At 51.7% G+C, this 19,407-nt stretch overlaps 1 protein-coding gene across 2 annotated transcripts in view; it reads left to right on the plus strand.

The window, feature by feature from the left end:
• The window catches only part of CDH23 (cadherin related 23), a 430,962-nt gene that overhangs the window by 141,340 nt on the left and 270,215 nt on the right, over nucleotides 1-19,407 (plus strand). For both annotated transcript variants that reach the window (XM_024739760.1, XM_024739758.1), the window contains exon 7: nucleotides 18,750-18,944. In XM_024739760.1, the coding sequence (XP_024595528.1) occupies nucleotides 18,750-18,944 (195 nt within the window). The remainder of the gene's footprint in view (nucleotides 1-18,749; nucleotides 18,945-19,407) is intronic.

A 19,407-nucleotide genomic window follows, 5' to 3' on the forward strand; every position in this document is an offset into this window, starting at 1 on the left:
TTCTTCTTGGCACCACAGTAGATTTGGGCTCAGCAGTTGGCTCTAAGTGCTTTTTGCCCTGACGCTTGGAGACGAGCAGTGTGGGCAGCAGGAGGGCTCGGGTGGCAGAGGGAGCCCAGGAGACGGGAGGCACAGCCCGCTGGGGCCTGCTGCTTGCCTGAATAAATACATGTTTACCCAACAGCTACACACGTGCCTCACATCACACACTGTCATCCTGGCGCGGGTGGGGGTGTTACGGGGCAGGAAGAGGAGAGTGTGTCTGTGTGTGGGGTGGTGACGGCCTGTGGGTTTGTGTGCTAAAGTCCAGAGGCCTCGGAGGACAGGAATATTTCAAAGTCCAGGTGGGATGGACAAAGCCTGAAGACATCTCCCTTCTATTTCTTCCTTCATTTAGCAAAGATCTTGGTCCGCAGTGCCAACTCTTCTCCAAGTGGGAGTACTGGAAAACAGGGGAAGCAGAATCTGGGACAGGCATTGAGGTGGGCTGGGAAGAGGCAATATAGAGCCCCTGACTTAGGGAACCAGAGGGAAATATAATAAGTATGTGCAACCTCCTTGCAGATTTCTGGGGGTGTGTCAAGTCTGGCCAAGGAGCATACTATGTGTTTGCTCACAGAGACGCAAGGAAGAAGGAAGTAGTGCAATCCCCAGGATAGTACTTAGTGGTTGTCATTTCATCTTTTAGGGGGAACAAGGGAACTACTTTTATAAAATGAAGACTTCATTTATTTTAATATAGCTTTTAATCTAAAGGAATTTTTAAAATAAATTTTTAAATTTATTTATTTTTGGCTGTGTTGGGTCTTCGTTTCTGTGCGAGGGCTTTCTCTAGTTGCGGCGAGCGGGGGCCACTCTTCATCGCGGTGCGCGGGCCTCTCACTGTCATGGCCTCTCTTCAGCACAGGCTCCAGATGCTTAGGCTCAGTAGTTGTGGCTCACGGGCCCAGTTGCCCCGTGGCATGTGGGATCTTCCCAGACCAGGTCTCGAACCCGTGTCCCCTGCATTGGCAGGCAGATTCTCAACTACTGCGCCACCAGGGAAGCCCAAGACTTCATTTAAGATCAGTGTTGAACTGCCCCTTATTAGATTGCAAGGCCTGAAGAGGCCGCTGCCTTTGCCACATCTGTTGGATGTAGCCTAAGCTCAGACAAAGTCCTGTGAGAGTTCTCCTTGAGAAACCAGCTCTGAGCCTGGCTAGGCCGCCTCTTCGCTGGCTGGAGGGAAGTGACAGCCTGCCTGCAATCACCGTAATTGATAGCTTGTGAGGCAGAGACAGTAAATAATTGTCGCACAGGTTTCAAGAGCTGGCATAATTAATACAGTTAACAATCTTATGTGATTAATTGGTTCACTCAGTACCAGTGTGAATGGGGGAGAATATGGGCGGGAGAGGGGGCTGGAGCCCCCCAGACACCCAGCCATGGGCTACAGCCCACTGCTCGTCAGCCAGGATCTGGCCTCTGAAACAGCATCCGATAGTCAAGTGACATTAACCTCTGAGAGCTAGGACTCCAGGGGCCAGGGCAGAGGGCAGGTCATAGAGCAGGGGCCTGCAGAGTTTGGCCACATTAGCAAAGACTCAAGGGAGGAAGGAATTGGATTTGACTTCCATGTTGTTTCACGTTAGCCAAGGTCAGAAAGCTGTTGTACGTGGAGATAAGGCTGGCCTATTGATTCATATAGGTGGGGAGGAAGCAACTGATTGACGGAGCTCCAGACTCCCTGGCTTAGAGGGATCCCAGGAGGCCATATAACCAATCTCTTGGCCACTGAGCTGAACTGCTCTTGGGCATCCCTGTCAGAGGAGACTGGATCGTATTTTAAAATTCTCCAGGGAAAGCTGTTCTAAAAGACGGATAGCACACAGCCTTCAAATCATGTGCCAACTCCAATCCACTGATAGACTCTGCTTAGAGCACTGGGTTGGGAATCCTGCGGCCAAGTCTGGGGAAGAGCTCTGTGATCGTTTGGCACTGTCTGCCCTGAGTGCAGAGGGGAGGAGAGGCAGCCTGAGTGCCAGCGATTGGCAGATCAAAACCTGCCTGATTCACCCAGGCTGGTCTGACACTTTCTTCCAGTGTGGTTTCCTGGGGCCTCACTTACTGCCTTTTAGAAGCAAAAGTGGTCTTCATCTCAACTTCAGGGAGCTGAGAGGCTGTGAGAGACAACCAGGGTAACAGATGTAGACCCAGCTTGTTGGTGGCCTCTTTCTCACTCCTGGAAGATCTGGGAGATAACAACATGAAGCACTGAGCAGAGGGGTGGAGAGTCGGGACCAACCTGCTGGGTTCATCCAGGCTATACCTTGCCTCCATCTGGATGCTAACCCATCCTAGGCAGATGGCAGCTGCCATCTTTTCCCTGGAAAGAGCTGGTGTTCTGGGACCTTTGTAGTAAGGCAGAGCTGAGTCCTGAGCTTGGCCCCTCCTCGCTCAAACACTCTAAACCTATTTCCTGCCCTTTACAATGGGATAAAGCCTCCAAGACCATGGTGAGCACTGAAGAGGAGAAAGTGGATAAAATTCCTAGCACAGTGCTGGTCAATGAACACCTGAACTCTCTCCCTGAAACATTAATACCAGTCGGACCAGGCAAACCTCTGGAGAGCAAATAGTGGCCATAGCTGCACCCCTTCAACCCTCGTTAAGCCAAGCTCCCCCTCTAGGGCCCTCTTGCTGTTGCTCCTTCCCCCACCAACCCATCCTCGGGACCAGGGAGCGCACACGGGGTGCACTGGATTTGGGGGCCCACCGCAATCACACTCCTGACATGGGGGTCCTGAGCCTGGGGGAGGGCTCTGGGGAGAGAAAGTGGAATTCTCTGGGGGTTGAGGTGGGGGAAAAAGGGAGGAAAAGCAGATGCAGCAAAGTCTAGAAGAGGTTTCCCTTTCCACTACCACAGAGCCAGCCACCCCCCACCCCCGGCTGCCTCCCCCGCCAAAAGGCAAAGGCACATTCCCGGCAGCAAACATACACACATATTTGCAATACAAACGAGCGGCAAACCTAATGATTCGTGATCATTATTTGAAGGGTCCCACTGTTACAGATTTATTTGTCATTTCTTGTAATAACACCGATGGTAATGAATTCATTTGTATTAATGTGAGTGTCACGCGGACTTCCGTCGAAATTCTGCATTAATTAATGTACCATTAAAACAAAGTGTCGCCCAATTAATATCAAACGGAGGTAAGGCTGCCAGGGTCCTCATCATCTGGGTTTCATTTGTAATTCACGGTATTAGCACCCCGCTTAATGAAAGTCATCTGCAATTCCTACCCATGGTCTCTCCTACTTCCTAGGGGAAGGCCAGTGCGCCCTCAGAGCCACCTTCACTGGGCACCCTGGGGCCAGGAGGAGGACGGCTGGGGAGGAGTCTGTTTCTTGGTAGAAATTGGACTCCACGTTCTTAATTCCAGGTGGGGCTTGGGGAGACCCTCGGAACTTCCTGACCGTGTTGGTCATTGACGTGAACCAGCCAGGACATGTGTGGAGGCACCGTCTCTGGATTCTGTTAGGGAAAGGGAGGCTGGTTTGCTTTTTGGTCAAGTCTGGTCTTAACAGATGAAGCCATGCTGTCCTAGGACTGCCTTCGAGCAGGATGCATCTGGGATTCTGGGTCTCCATCTTGTCTTGGGGTCAGTCCGGTGGTCTTTGTGTGCCAAGATTTTGGCTGTCCCCAAGGCCAGTGGCAGAGTCCATGGCCTTTGGTCTACCATGCACAGTAGACCAAAGAGTTGGACTTTCCCCCCCGTTCCTCCGACAATACCCTCGGAGGAGCCCTCTCCCCAGAACAGTAGCAACAGATGCTCCACCCCACCCCAGCCTTTAGAAACCTCAGGACCCCTGTCATGGGAACGTTCTCAAGGATAGCGTAGCAGGGAACTGTCCCCCTCCCCAGGCGTGTTCCTTGGATGAGTGGATCTCCCTGGGTCACCCCCACCAAAGCAGAGAACGGGAGGCTGCCATTACCTGGTAATAACGAGGTTTGTCACACTGCTGGGAGCTGCTGCCACCATTACTGTGCGCCAGGCGCTGGGCTAAGTGTTTCATAATCATTACTTCATACCCATTTTCTAGATGAGGAAGCTGAGGCTCCAGGAGTTTCACTACTTGCCCAAGGTCACATGGAAGTGAAAGAGGGGGCAGGACAGGCATCTGGGATGGTTGCACTCATGTCTTAGTATCTTCCCGCCCTTTCGGGACCATTTGAGAGCTAGTGAGACAGAGCCACAGGGGTGCAAGGCCCCTGGCTTCCTGACCCCTGGTGCCCTTTGTTCTTCCCAGAATGTCCTTCCTCAGCTTGTCACCCACTCTCAGGGGCTGTGCTCTGCAGTCCTAGCACAGGGCAAACACTTACCACCAGCGGTGGGGCATTTTAACCTGTGTTCTGTCCACATGAGAGTGTTATGTATCTCAATAGAGGGCAACACCCTGAAAAGAAGGAAAGGGAGAGAGAAATGCCTTTATCAATCTTTGCTTCAGTACATGCTGCCTTTATATCTTCTGAAGACAGTCTGAAGCAAAGGGGCTGGCTTTGTAGCAAGGGAGCCTTGGATTAGATTTCAGGAAGGACTTAACAGTCATACCCTTGTAGAGCAGGAAGGGAATGTGGAGATAATGTGCTTCAACTCCCTCATTTGACAGATGAGGACTTGAAGGCCAAAGAGGCTTGTAACTTGTCCAGGGTCCCACAGAGACAACATTGATTCCAGGTCTTCTGTCCCCCAGCCCAGAGCTCCTTGTACCTGAAGGATAAGAATGGTGGATGTTCAGGGAGTCACCTCCCATCCTTGCCGGGACAAGGGAGGGGGAGGTCAGGGAGTAAGCACTGAGGTGGGTGTCTGCCACCACTGACTACCTATGTGACCTCAGTCAGGTCCCCTCCACTCTTTGGGTCTCAGCTTTCTCATCTCTAGAATAGGGCGACTGGGTAAGGTGGGGCTTCTCCCCCGCAGGCTGTACATGAGAATTCCTCTGGGAACTTAAAAGCACAGAGGCTGGGGTGAGCCCTGGCGTTGATATTGTTTAAAAGCTCCCCAGGTTTTCTAATACACAGCCAAGGAGCGAACCACTGGACGAGGTGATTTCTAAAGTCCTTCGTCGCCATGATATTCCCAGTCTCTCTCCACTTATTGAAGATTAAACCATTTCCCAAGATCCCGCGGCTCCAGTGAGTTCCTGCAGCTGTGCTCTCCTTGCCTGGGTCCTGGTCCCACCAAGCCCCCTCTCTCCAGCCTTCACCATCCCTCAGCTCCCCTGCAGCCTGGTTTGCAGCCTCCCCCAGCCTGTCTACCTTTAAGCCCCCGGGCACCAAGTGACAGGTTCCACTTATCACATCACACCACCTACTGCTGAAGGGCCGGCAGCAGTAGCCACGGGGATCAGAGAGGCAAAACCCACACCAGGACTTGACCACTACTCCTGCCTGCCCCGGCCTTTGCTGCCCTCTTCACCTGGCCCTTCAGAATGCACACCCTGCTGGGGACAAAGGGGCACACCGATGGGTGGAGCCCAAGGGGCAGGGGGCGGGGAGAGATGAGCAGGAGAAGTTGCATTGCTTGAGCTGTCTTCTTATTCAGAATCCATTTGTTAGCCTCAGCTTCCATAGATGTAAGGCCCGCCCAAAGGAGATTGCATATTCATTTTGTTTACCATGATTCATCTTCATGCGGGGGAACGAATTTGGGGCTGGGAGATGGAGATGGACCCTCATTTGTGAGCCATGGAGCTGTGCACAGAGAGCTCAGGGCAGCATTGGAGGCCCCGCACACCCAGAGTGGACTCCATTAGGACAGAGATGGGGGTGCGTGCCACAGGGAGAGCCCCCCAACCCTGCCTCTCATCCGGGGCTTTTATCTCTGCAGAGAGCAGAGCAAGGACCTCAGCCTTCAGAGGCATCGCCTCCCCTTCCAGGCCTTCCCACCAGAAGTAACGTTTACAAAGCACTTTACAGTTTATAGACCCTTACACCTGCCCCATGAGATAATAACATTATGATAGAGCCTAAGGTTTGTTGAGCATGTGTTATGCACTAAGCACTTATTGTGTGTTATCTCCCATAAGCCTTATAAGACTCCCATGGGACAGGTTTTCTTATTATGCCCATCTATAACTATAAGGAAACTGAGGCTCAGAGAGGTTGCCTAACTTCCCTAAAGTCACACAGCAAATAAAGGGTGGAGCTGGGACTCATATAGAACGTTCCCTTTCGCTCTTGCTTCCTCAAAGCCTCCCTTTATTGTGTCTCTTTTCTTCCCCACAAATAACCACTTGTAATTGCTCATAACCGTTTTTTTTGTTGGAAAGATAAAGAGTGTGAGTGTGGGCAACGCAGTCTTGTACTGTGTTGCTCCGTAAACGTGTTTGGGATTGATGAATGAAAGAACGTGACAGCTCCTGATAACTGACGCCTCCCCTTCCAGCACCTTCCTGGTGACGCCTGGCTCCTGTAAAGTCCTGAGCCTGGAACCTCTAGATGGCCTAAGTCATTCTGTAGCAACCCCTTTAAACATCATTAGTAGGCCCTGGCACTTAGCCAGAATGAGAGGATCCCCATTTCTCAAGGTCATCTTGGCCATCCCCCTGCTGTCTGGACCTGGTACCCTTTGCTCACTGAGCACTGAGCACAGCATAGCGCGGTGGTTAAGAGCTTGGGCCCTGGTGCAGCCTGCCTGAGTGCAAATCCCAGGGTTCCTGCTTAGTACACATGGCCTTGGACATCCAGAGAATGGGAATAGTAATTCTGTCTGCTTCACAAGCTGCCAAGAGGATTATACAAGATAGATAATGCATGGAAAGTGCTGAAAACAGGGCCTGACACACAGGAAGTCCTCAGTGGGTGTGAGTTATTACCCTAGACCCCTGGAAGGCCTTTTCTTTTTTAAAAAAATATCCTAAGGAACTCCATGCATCTATCAGTTGCCACTTTCCAGAATCTACTAAGTCTCAAGACCAGCCACGTCATGCCTCCGCCAAACCCTGTTTCTGTCCTGGACTCAGCCCCCTAGGCTCAGGGACAGAGTCCTGGAACCCAGATGACCCTGGTTCTGGACTCCAGGGTAGCTTTTTAGAGAGGACTCTTCTATAGGTTACATCATAGCTTTCCCTAATTTTTTATCTTAGAATTTTCTGCTTCTGCAGAAGGTTGTAAAGATTTTGTTTTGGGCTTTGATTTTTCAGAATGACTTATTTTATCTCCCTCGCAGCTCTGTGTGGAAGGTAGTGCAGGGACTGCTGTACCCATTTCCTGGATGGGAAGACTGAGGCGTCAAATGTTTGCATTGACGTCCTGTAGCAACAGAGAAGGAAGTCACACGGATCGTTGTTGGAAGGCCAGAACGTGACCCAGAGTTTGAGGACAGTTGTTTCTGGTTTTTTTTTCTCCAATCAGGCCAATGTGCATGGGGGGTAATCGTCGCTGAATGGATCATTTCCTGCCTCCAGAAGCTGGTTTCCAAGTCCCTTGTGGGGGAGGGAGCAGGAGAGGCTCCCAGGAGTCTGTCCGACTACCCTCCTTCTCAGTTTGGGGAAGGGTGGGAGGGTAAAAGTGAACAGCTGAGGTCTGGATTCTGGCCTCCACTGCCGTTACTCCTCCCATGCCATAGAGAGGGAGGTGGGGGCCCAGCCCTGAGGAAGGGGGTGGTACCGCCGCCGTTGAAAGCAGCATGCCATGGGGACTGGAGCTGGCGTGGGCCTGGGGGCCGCCTCGCCAGCGCGGCCCTTCCTGTCCCCTTCTTCAGCCAGCTGCTGGGCTGCTCTGCCAGCTGTGCACCGTCCAGGAGGCACCATGCCTGGTGCTGCAGCACGTCCCTCCCTCAGCTCCTGCAGGTCACAGGTGAGAGGGATAGAGGTTGGCTGCAGGGGGGCAGGTGCAGGGACAGCCCTGGAGTGTGGGAGCTAAAGGGAAGTGGCACGTGGGGCGGGGGTGGATCTCGAAACCCTTCTGTTACTCATTCTGCAGGAAGGTCGCTGGGCTCGGGTAGGGATGCTGCTGTGTGTGTCGGGGGGTTGAGAAAAATTACCTGGATCTCCTTAATCTCTGAATTAGAAGGTAGCTGGGGCCATTTCACACTTGGATATCCTACCTGGCTTTGAAAACCAAACTTCTGAGAAGAAGGAAGGAGGTCCCAGATGTCCCTCTCATGAGGCTTCTCCTAGTCGTGCACACCCAGCACCTTCGTAAAGCAGAGCCTGGGAGTGTGGGCAGGAGAGGGTGTCTCAGCCTGAGCCTGGGCACGCGTGCCTAGAAAGCCCAGGCAGCCAGGCCTCTTCCGGAAAGGGAGGGAGCATCAGTTCCCTATGCTGGGTGGTGACATCTGCTGTCTAGGGGAGCTGTCAGCAGGAATGCCTGTGGAGAGGGCACAGGTTCCTCGAGCAAAGGTAGACCAGCGCTCTGGGGGGCTGCTGTGTAGACCAGTCTGACTAAAGCAGAGGTTCTCAATGGGGCAAAAATGAAAGATGAGTTTGGAAAGGGAAGCTTTGATCAGACTGTGGTGACGTTCAAGGCCCAGGAGGAGCTTTTGCCTTGGACAGAAAAGAGGAGCTGGTGATAGTGTTTGAGGAGGAAAATGAGATCGGGGGGGTGGATCAGTGCTTTAGGGCAGTGACTTTCCAGGATTAGTTACGGGAGCAGGGACGAAAGAGGGGAGGCCACTGCAGTGGTTCAGCCATAGGGAGATTTTTTTCAATTTTTATATTAATTTTATCAGCCATATATGCATGAGCTTAAAAGTCAAATAGTGAAGCTAGTCTTATAATAAAAATAGCAGTGCCCTGCCTCATCCTTTCCCATTCCTGATTCCCATCCTGAGATAACCTCGTTCAATTTTTGTTGGTTACCTTCTTATTTCCAAATTGCATGCTTATAAATTTTTCAGTTTTAGATACTATCTATCGACTTTCAGCTGTGAAGGACGAGAATTGCACTTTTGCACCACCCTCTACCTCATCTTTGCTGCACACACACATACACACACACCCCTCTTAATATGCTCCACCCATCCTCCCAACATAATTGTATCCTTCCTCTTAGCTCAAACAGCATTTAGTGTATACAGCATTACAATTACGTAAATATTATTCACAGCAGAGCCACATAGTGTACAGTACTGTCATTATATTTCCTCTGTAATTATATTTCCTCTTTTGTTTTCTCTAGAATTAATAACTACCTCTTTTTCGTTTGCTTGCTTAGTGTTCTATGAACCTATCATTTTGTTCATCCCTAAATATGCTGACATAATTGAATACCTCTTCTCAATGTATTAAAAGAATATTGATTTTTTAATTCAGTTTGTATTTTTCTTGGCAACATTCTCCCTGGAGCAATTCATCCTCCTGCTTCAATCTGGACTGACTGTGCTCTGGCTTGCTTGCTATTCTGGAAGCTGAATGGCTAAAGAGACATGATGTAGGTTAGGCCTCGGGGAGGAGAGGGCATTCACCCTAAGAATATCTAATATATTAGGTCCAGGTACATGGGTTCCCTATTATCCTCTATCTTGGTTTATGCCCTCATTTTGGTGGGGTACACCCTTCAGTAATTTCCTGAAAAAGAATTCATGGGATTTTTTTTTTTTTTTACTTTGAAAAATGTGTTTATTCTACAGTCATATTTGTTGATAGTTTGGCTGGGTATAGAACACTAGAATGAAAATAGTCTTCTGCATAATGTGAAGTCATTTTTCCTTTGTGTTCTGGCTGTTAAGAACTTTGATGCCATTTTGATCCTTGATACTTTGAGTGTGGCCTTTTGTTTTCTCTCTGAAAGTTTCTAGGATTTTTTTTTAATACTCAGTGTTTTGAAACTTCATCATTTTATGCTTCAGTGTGGAGCTGTCTTCTGAACACATAGTGTGGTCTCCTTCCATTTGGAAGCATGTCCTTCGGATCTGGGAGTTTTCTTATGTTACTTCTTGGATAATTTCCTCCCCTTCTTTTGCTCTGTTTCCTCTCTCTGGAACCCCTATTCATTCATTATGAATCTTCTGAACTACACTAATTTTCTTCTCCCCCATTTTCCATCTCTTTGAGTTTTGTCCTACTTTTAGAGAAATTTCTTTATCTTCCAACTCTTCTGTTGACTTTTTACTTTCAACTAGCTCTTTCTTCCTCTTAAAAGATTATTTCAAAGATGCTGTCTTGTGTTGTCTGTCTAAGCTTGATAAAGATACTCATTGTTGTTACTCCTTTTTACTGTTTTCCTCTCTGTCTTTCACGTTAGAGGCTCTTCTCAAATGTATACTTGACCTTTAGTTGTCTGTTCATATTTAAGAGTGAGTTCACATTTACCTGCCTGGAAGCTTGCTGTGTGTATTAGGACAGGGGAGGGAGGGGCGCTGCTTATTAACCAGTGGGCTTCACTATGGGATGCTTAGGTGAGGACCTGGATTTTTTTTGTAGGAATTCCAACATGTTAATACTTGTGTTTTCTCTTGGGTCAACTTTCCCTATCTCCTGCCTGGCTGTCAGCCTCCAGGAGGCTAAATGGCTAAAGAGGCCTGATTGGAGATGGGAGTGGAGGGGAGATGCAGCTTTTCACTTAACCTCCCTGTTTTCAGCTGCCTCGTCCAGCTCCCAGTCTGAGTCCAGAGCCCAACTAACTCAGCCCCTCCAGAAAGCAAACCTCCTATCTTCTGCAAGAGTTGGGGAAGGCATCTGGGAGTCTTACCACTCTTCTTAAAGATTTGTAGCCAGTCTTCCTGTTTTGAGCATCACCTTAAGTCTCCAGTTCCTGAGCTTTTCCAAGATTCTGAGATGCTGGCCTAAGTTTCGGCTTTCCCATCTCTCCTAAGGCAGTTTCCAGTTCCATCTGTTTCCAGGATTCTGTTGGCACCTCTCATCTGTTGTCACCTCCTCTCCTATTCTTTTTGCCCTTATGGATTTATGCATTTTTAATTTCCATATTGTCATTTGGGTGAGGGAGTTGGGACAAAACCAGAAATCAATGGAGGTGTTTAATCTGCCATGTTTAACAGGAAGTCCCGATTCTGTTAAAACACTTATTGAATGCCTTCTATGTGCAAGTGACAGTGCTAGGACTTCGGAGGTGGCCGAGGTAAATCACAAAGAGAAGGGGAAGGATTTGAGGAATGTTGAAGGAAGAACTGCCAGGCCCTGGTGATTGATGAGGAGTCAAAGTCAGGAGAGAAGGGCACGTCCAGGATCACTCCAGCAGGCGAAGAGACTGGCGGAACTTGGGAAGTCAGGATGGGCGTTAGGTAAGCACTTTGATGGAGGTCTTCCTGGGATTCAGAACAGGCGGTCCACAGCCAGAGGCTGAGAAGGAGCAGGGCCTTAGAGACGGGAGAGCACTGAACTGCTTCCATGGAGATGCAGAACAGCTGAGAAGGCCAGCCCAGCCCAGGGAAAGTGCTCGAGCCATGTGAGGGTGTGTGGGACTTGGGGCCCAGCCCTTTGGGGCCCCTCCTGCCCACAGAGCTGGCACCTCCACCTGCCAGTCTGCCTGGCACTCAGAGCAGACCCAACACCTTTTAGAGTCCAGTGCATATCACCCAAGAGAGAACGGACACTGGTCCACAGAAGAGATGTTGTAAAATGACGTCTTCTAGACTCCTCTGCAGAGAGAGGTGCTGGAGCACTGTGTACATGTGTGGGTGTGTGCACACACCGTGTGCCCTCTCCCAACCAGAATGGGGCCACCTGAGGCATCCACGGAGGGCTCTTCTGGTTCTCTTCCCTGTACCACTCCTCTCCTTGGACCCTGCTCTCAGCTGGTGCCCACAAGTGCCTTCTTGCCCGTTTGAGAAAGAAATACAGCCCACGTCTCTCATAGACCCCACTTCCCCTCCCCCATAAGCTGGAATGCCACAAAGCCTCCCAAACTTCATACCCTCCCCAAGCACCCCAGGAGGCCCCTGGCTGCAGAGTCACAAGTGAAAAAGCACCTCTTTGGCATTCAGGGGAAACCAAGGCACAGGCGCCTCCACTTTGCCCTGATACCACCCCCCCCCTCCCACCTCCCCACCCCCCCAGTCAGAAAGGTCTCTACTTATGACTTTAATTCTTCTTGTCACAGTGGGAGCCCATTTCCTTATCCCCAGTGAAAGCGTGCAAATTTTGAGATACGTTCTTCCTTCTGAAATTCTCTTTGGGCTAAAGCTCCCCACCAACACTCTCTTCTCTAATCCCGCCAACCTGAATCTCCCATCTTTGGGTCCCTTGTCATCCCCAGCCCTTCCACAGAGGAAATGAACCAGTTCCGCTTGAGCAGGGGCCCTGAGCTCACTTTCCACCCTCATCTGCAGGGTCCCTAAGGTCTGGAGACACAGAGGTGACCTGATTTTGAATCCTTCTCCCACCACTTACAAGCTGTGTGACTTTGGGCAAGTTGCTTCATTTCTCTGAGCTCCCATTTCCCCCATCAGGGAAAAGGAGGTAATGAGATACAATTTGTAAAAATGCTGACGGATGAAGGGTTGAATCCCTGCTCTGCCCTGCCTCAGGGACCAGCTGCCCAGCCTCTGAGCCACAGGCTTGGCCCAGGAGGGTCTGTTCCCAGCTCGGAGCCACCGAGGCGCCCTCACCTTGTCGGAACTCCATCTGTCAGGAATTTATTACTAATGCATTTTATAACAGGCTTTATAATAAGATATTAAAGACTGTGGCAGCATCTAGCAAGCATTCCATAAATATTAATAACGCCTTTAGAGGTGGCACCTATGGTGGAAACGGTTGGGCTTGTTCCGAGGTTTGTTCCAGGGTTGAGAATAAATCTAACGGGCGGGGAAGGAGGGTGCACTGCGAAGATGAGAGAGTATGGCGTGCTGTTTTCTTTTTCCCATCTTCCTTTCTCTTGCTGCTTTGAATTTTTATAATACTTCTTTTCCTTTGTTCACAACTTTTCCTTCGTAATGTGTCTTTTGCTCCCTTAAGTTTTCCTCTCCTTTCTCCCCAACTTTCCTCCCTCTTTCTTCTCTCACAAACTCTCTCCCTCCCATGCCCATTTCCCTTTGGCCCCCAGTTCAGCCCCTTTCATCACCCCATCCTATTTTTCTCTGACCCCCTGTGGTCTTCCTGCCGCCTTTCGCCTGGTCTCCTTTCCCCTTGCTTTACACTCTCTCCATCTCTGTTTCCCCTGTCCTGCTCTCTGCCTCTCTGTCTGGCCCTCTTCCTGCCTCGCTGCCCGTGCGCCCCCACCTGTTCCAGTGAGCACCCTGAGCCACCCCTGTAGAAGCCCGGAGTGTAACGTGACTCACACTGCGTTTGAGAAGTGAGCTATTTTTCGTTATTATTAACGAACAAGATCTCTTGCGCGGTAGAACTTTGCCAGAGTCTATTCCCTTGTCACCCCAAGAGCAGCAAAAAGATTTATTTGTCTCCGAATTGCGCAGGGTGGCCCATTTACAGCAGGTCCATCAGAAGTGATGTGGAGCTTAAACGTGAGCTGGAAGAGGCAGGGGCCTGCCCTGTATGCGACCTGCGTGGAGCGGGCCCCTCGCTGAGAGGGACAGCCTAGCAGGGGCAAGGGATTTGCAGGGGATGATGCCTAAACACACTCCCCGGACCCCAGGCAGCGTGGGCGGTGCATCTGGGGAGATTTCCCTTGAAATGATTCAGAAGCTGTGAGGGAGAGGATGGGGTTGGACAGGGGATGCAGTGGAAGAAGGGGCTCTGGAAGCAGAGTGGGGACAGAGAAGTGCGCTAAGAGGCCTGTTTTAGGGACAGGAGTAATCACGCCCCGTGGGGCCTTTCCTCCCAAGACCAGCTGCTCCTTTCCAGCAAAATGGTGGAATCAGAGTTGCCCTAGAATGGGGCTGCACGCCCCCCCCCTCCAGCCGAAATGGGCCTTTTGGCCCTGCCTGCACAGCCCAGGCCCACCTGGCTGTGGTTCTGTAGACCCTGAACTCCAAGGCCAGACACCGTAGTGGGTAAGGGGCGCCTTCCCCCTGGTCTCCCGTCTCCAGGCAGGCAGAAACTGGCTCTCTGGGGCATCCTCCTCCAGGCCTGTCCTGGCTAATTGTGTCAAGCCCACACCCCCGCCGCCCCACATGCATGCTGATCATTTCAATCGCCTGGATGGATTTGCATGTTAAAAGGAGTGTCTGGGGACACTTAGAAAGAGGGAGCCGGCATTCCTTCACCCAGGCCACTTCCTTCTCCCCATATTACTTCTTGTGCCCTCAACAGTCAGCAGTACTGGCCATGAGCTTTGCTTTCTGTGGCCCAGCTGTGGGCCTTAAAGGGGCCAAATGCCAGCAGGTGAGGGGCAGGGTTAGCCTGCGGCAGAGCTGTGGGGTGAGGAGGAATTGCCCATGGCTGGATGTGTTCTGGGGGTGCCAGTGGGGCAAGGAGCCAAGCCCCGTGCAGGGCAGAGTGAGTAAGTGGTACCCACAGGAAGGACAGCAGGGACTGTGTCTCAACACCACAGCCAGGGACAGGCAGGGCCTGTGAAGGCCGGGGCCAGGGAGGCCCTCAGAGACCCTTGTGCTCCGTTCTCACTGCAGATGGGCTTCCTCTGCCACCCTGTAACTGTGGCTTCTGTGTGACTTCCGGCCTGTCGTGGTGCCCGCTCTACCCCAACCAGGTAGCAAGAATCTTTTTTTCAGTTCCCCACAGAAAACGGATTGAGTTTCCAAGGCCCCATCTGATTGGCCCGCTTGAGTCAGGTGGTTACCCCTGGACCAATCGCATGTGGCCTGGGCCTGAAGCCACTTGGTACAGACATGAACACCTAGGTCCATCCCTCTGAGCAGAGCTGTGGGTATAAAGAGCATCTCTACTCAGAAGGCGGGTGGGCAGGGAGGCAGTGGTTGGTGTCTCCGGGTGAGGTGAGAAAAGCACTTATATATGAGTCAGAGCACCCAGTTTCCAGTCACAGCTCTGCCATTAACCACCTGTGAGATGGAGAGCATGGAAGCGCATCCCCTCACTTTTCCCATCTATAAAATGGGAGACAAGGCTGGCTGATCTCCAAGGTTCCTTCCAGCTTCTACATTCAAGCCATCCCTGAGGGGTGTGTGGTCAGGCCTGGCCTTCGTGCTCAGGAGCTTCCTTGGCCTCCAAGCACCCCTCCCAGCCCTGCCTCAGATCCCACCCCTCCCAGCTCTTTGCCAGGCCTATTTAAAACGATTTCTAAGTTATGCAGAAATTGAATAGGTTTTCACTGCAGGGCATGAAACATAATCCAAGAAGGTCGCACACAGGACCATCCCTTATTTTCCCCCTTTTCCTGTCTTCTTGGACCTTGCTCTTAAATCCTCTGATCACAGCCTTCACCCTGGACCATTCGGTATGGATGGGTGAGATACCCTCTCCTCCCTGAGGCAGGGGGCTGGAGAGCTGATGTTCTCGCAGGAGCCGTCCCTCTCCTCTGAGCACTAGCTCCACGTGGCGTGTACTCTGAAGTGCTGTCTCACTGCCTCACAGGCGGCTGGTCACTCTGAAATCGGAACACGTCCATCCCTCTCGTGGCAGGAACTACAGGCTTCGACGGCGTGCTTTGTTCTGGAGCTTGGGCTGATGCCGGCACTCCTGCGATGTGCATGTTGGACCTAGAGATGGGGGCGGGGGGAAGAGAGAGAGCTGCAGGTTAGCTGAGAACCTCATAAAGACCTCCTCGAGACCAGTGCCGCCGTGGTGCCATGTTGGGGTAGAGGCTGGCTTCACTGAGCCCAGCACCCGAGGAGTACAGTTTCTGGGGTTTTGCACGTGGTGGCTCGGGGTAGGTCCTTGCAGAGTACCTGGGTCCATCAGGGTCCCCCAGGAAACAGTTCATCTCGGATAGTTTCGATAAAGGCATTTCGGTGAAGAGACAACTTCCAGAGGGGGCGCAGGCCTAGGGGGACATTAAGGGATGTTGAGGCACCAGAGACTAGCAGCAATGGGAAGCTCTTTCTACTTCTAGGGCTGGAGGGGCAAGGGGAGGGGCTGGAGCGCACTGAAAACTGGGGCCAGGGAGGAGAGGCTGCTGGGTTGGAGCTAGAGGGATTGGGGAAGTGATGCCCCAAACTCTTTCTCCTCCTGTCTCCTCCCCAAACTCTGAGCTCCTACCAGCCCCTCCCATTGGCAGAAGCCAGCCTGCAAGGGAGCCTAGGAATGCAGTCCACTGAGGCCGCCCCGGGCGGGGGAGGCGGGGCGGGGGGGTGTCATGGCAGAGCAGGGCACTCAGTAGATCTGGGGATTGCAGACAGGGAATGCCCAGTGCAGTATCATTAATAGTCATCGTGTCTCTTTATGCCTCCCTGCCCTACCCTTGAAGGTGTTCTTGTCTGCCATCCTCTAGAAGGCATTCAGGCAATAAAATCACAACTGCCATCTTCTAAGCACTTATTATGTGCTGGGAAGTTTACACTCATGAGCTCGAGTACTCTTCACATTAACCCTATGAGATATTATTAACTTCGATTTACAGAGAGGGGACTAAGGATCAGAGAGATTAAGTAACTAGCCCAAAGACACACAGTGAGGCTCGGGTTTCAACAGAGGTCTTTCCATCCCTGAAATCCTAGCATTTGTCCAGTCTACCCCCTTGTATACTTGATGCTCTTTTGGAGGCAGAGAGAGCATCTGTTTTCCAAGCCACTGAGATGGGTAGGGCAGACCTAGCAAAGGCAGAGAAGGTTCAGGAACTCAGAAGTGTAAGGGAGTCTGCTGGGTTGGAGAAGTACAAATAGCTCTACCTGCCAGGAAATAGTAAGCTGATGAGAAAAGAAACTACACGTGATCTTAGCCAAAAGGCCAGGATGCGGCGCCTGCCAGGAACTGAAGTGTGGAGGGGGAGAAAGCGCAGGACCACGAGGGCCCGTGTCCTGTGCAGAAGGGCCCTGGGGCATCATGGATGGTATGGAGGAGAGGGACCTTTGCCCATCTGCCCCTGTCCTTACTGCAGGTTGGAGAAAGACAGGATCTGAGCCTGTCCCTTCAGGCTGACACTTGCCTGACGGGGGAGGGGCAGCACACTCAGAGAGAAAAAATGGCAACTTCATGACATTGTCCTCTGGAGGCCCTTTCCAGACTGACTAGGGGCCTTACAGAGAGCACCCTTGCTTCCAGCAGCTAGTCCTGGGGAAGGGCTGACAGTGTACCCGAGAGTGGTCTCCAAAGAGAGAAGCTTCTCAAGGTAGTGACCCAGGGCCCAGGTCATGGCCAGCAGCACGGAGAGGGGGCAGTAATATGAATGCCGTCCTTGGAAGGAGCCCTGCAGGTGTCAGAAGGGACCCAGTCATTGTCCCAGTGTAAAAAGATCCCAGAGGACTAGGAATGTTGTCTCTGCCCTCAGGGAACTTTCAGTCCAATCCCTCACTCCTGGCTAGGGGGTACCACCCATGCTGGCAGGTGACCTCGGCACCGTGCAGAAGAGTTAGGCAAAGAACCGCCATCAAGGTTTAGAGAAGTGTTTAGAATAGAGCTTAAGAGCATAGGCTTAGAATTAACTGCATCTGAATTCAAGGCCTTCTTTGCCACTGCCTAGCTGTGTGACTTGGGTGAGTTACCTAACCTCTCTGAGCCTCAACTTCCTTTTCAAAAGTGGGATAATAGCAACCACCTAGAAATCTGCTTGTTACAGAGCTGACAGGTACAGCCTACTGCACAGACATGGCACATAACAGTCAGTCAGTCACCGGGAGCAAGGATTGTTTCTTCCTTTCTGTCTCTGGGCGGAGCCTCGTTAAGTTGCCTGTCTTCAGATGTGTCCAGAGCTCACTAAGTTAGGAATAAATTTACTCACGCGGGATTTCGCAGTCACGGCTTACATGCCAGACGTCGCGGTGGGCGCGGCGGTGATGAGAGCTGACAGCTGGGCAGAGGATGCAAATGCGCAGATACTTAGAATACAACGTGCTAAATGCTGTCATAGAGATTCGTTCATGTCGTCATAAAGGGTATTTACTGGACACCTGCCATGTGCCAGGTACCGTGCTGGGCAAGGCAGATAGAACCCTAAAGCTTCCATGGAGCACATGTGCTATGATGGAGACAGGCACTGGCCGGGGAATTACAGAAGAATTCTGGATGATGAACCATTCCAGGGTGCTGTGGGACTCTGAGTATAAATAGTGGCAGGGGTTGGGGGCGTGGTAGGGGCTGACCTGGCTTAAGGGTCTGGAAGGCCTCCATGAAGAAGTTACATTTAACCAGAAACCCCAAGTCAGAAAGGGGCAGGGGTCTGTCTATACACAGTGTAGAGCAGAGGGAATCATGGAAGGATCCCAGGAGGTGGTGATGTTTGAGCAGGCTTTGTGGGCCTCTCTGGTTACAGGCTGCCATGGCCCAGGCATGGCAGGTGGATGTCCCACCCATGGGCAAGCCAGGTAATCTCTGTGAGCCAGGCAAAGTCCCCAGACTCTCTGCCACATCCCCATATCACTTATCTCCCAGCTCCCTGCCCTTGAAACCTCCAATACGCAGACTCCTGGCTGCCCTCCAGAGCAGCCCGTGCCTGAGGCTTGGGCAGCCAAGGGGCACCTAACAGTGAAAGCAAAACCACCAAGAAACAGGGGGTTGGGGACCAAAAGACCCTCATCCGGAACTCCAGGACGAGCAGATCATCTTTGGAACTGGTGCTGTCAACAGCCACCAGGAGGCCATCAAAAAAAGGAAAAAAAAAAATAGATGGTGCATTTTAAATTCCTCTGAACCCTCTTAGAATAAAAATGATAAAGCCGCAGGTCTGGTTGGCTGGAGGGACATGGTTAATGGGCTTTGGGGGAATAGTCACTGATGGAGGCAGCTGGTCCAAGCTCCAGCTCACCGTTTTATTTGCTTTTTTTCACCCCCAGGACACGCCAGTGGGGACGCCCATCTTCATCGTGAATGCCACAGACCCCGACCTGGGTGCAGGCGGCAGCGTCCTCTTCTCCTTTCAGCCCCCCTCCCAGTTCTTTGCCATCGACAGTGCACGTGGCATTGTCACAGTGATCCAGGAGCTGGACTACGAGACCACGCAGGCCTACCAGCTCACCGTCAATGCCACGGTGAGTCCCGGCACCGGGGGCCCAGACAACCAGATGTCAGCCTCTTCCCACCCTCAAAGGGAGCACAGAACGTCAACCTCGTTCCCTGCCAGTCAAGGCTCATAATGGTGATGCTGGTGATCAACAACAGCTGATGTTACTGAGGGTTCGTGCTATGTCCCTGGTGCTGTGCAGAGCACTCAAATGGATTGTCTCCATTAAACCTCACGACAACCCTATGCCATAAAAGTTAAAGGACCCATTTTACAGATGAGGAAATCGAGGCACAGGAGCAATTCAGTGACTTGCCCACAATCACCCAGCAGCTGGACCCCAGTGCCTGCACTGGTAACCCCGTGGGGCATTCCCAGTGCAGGGTGTCCTCTCACTCTGTGGGACACAGGACAGAGGTGTCAACCCAGCTGTGTCCTGACACCACCCAACATGCAGGGGCCAGAGGGTCCAAGCAAACTAGCCACTGCTC

The sequence above is a fragment of the Neophocaena asiaeorientalis genome, unplaced genomic scaffold (genome assembly GCF_003031525.2).
Source record: "Neophocaena asiaeorientalis asiaeorientalis breed wild unplaced genomic scaffold, Neophocaena_asiaeorientalis_V1.1 scaffold501, whole genome shotgun sequence".
NCBI classification, from domain to species: Eukaryota; Metazoa; Chordata; class Mammalia; order Artiodactyla; family Phocoenidae; genus Neophocaena; species Neophocaena asiaeorientalis.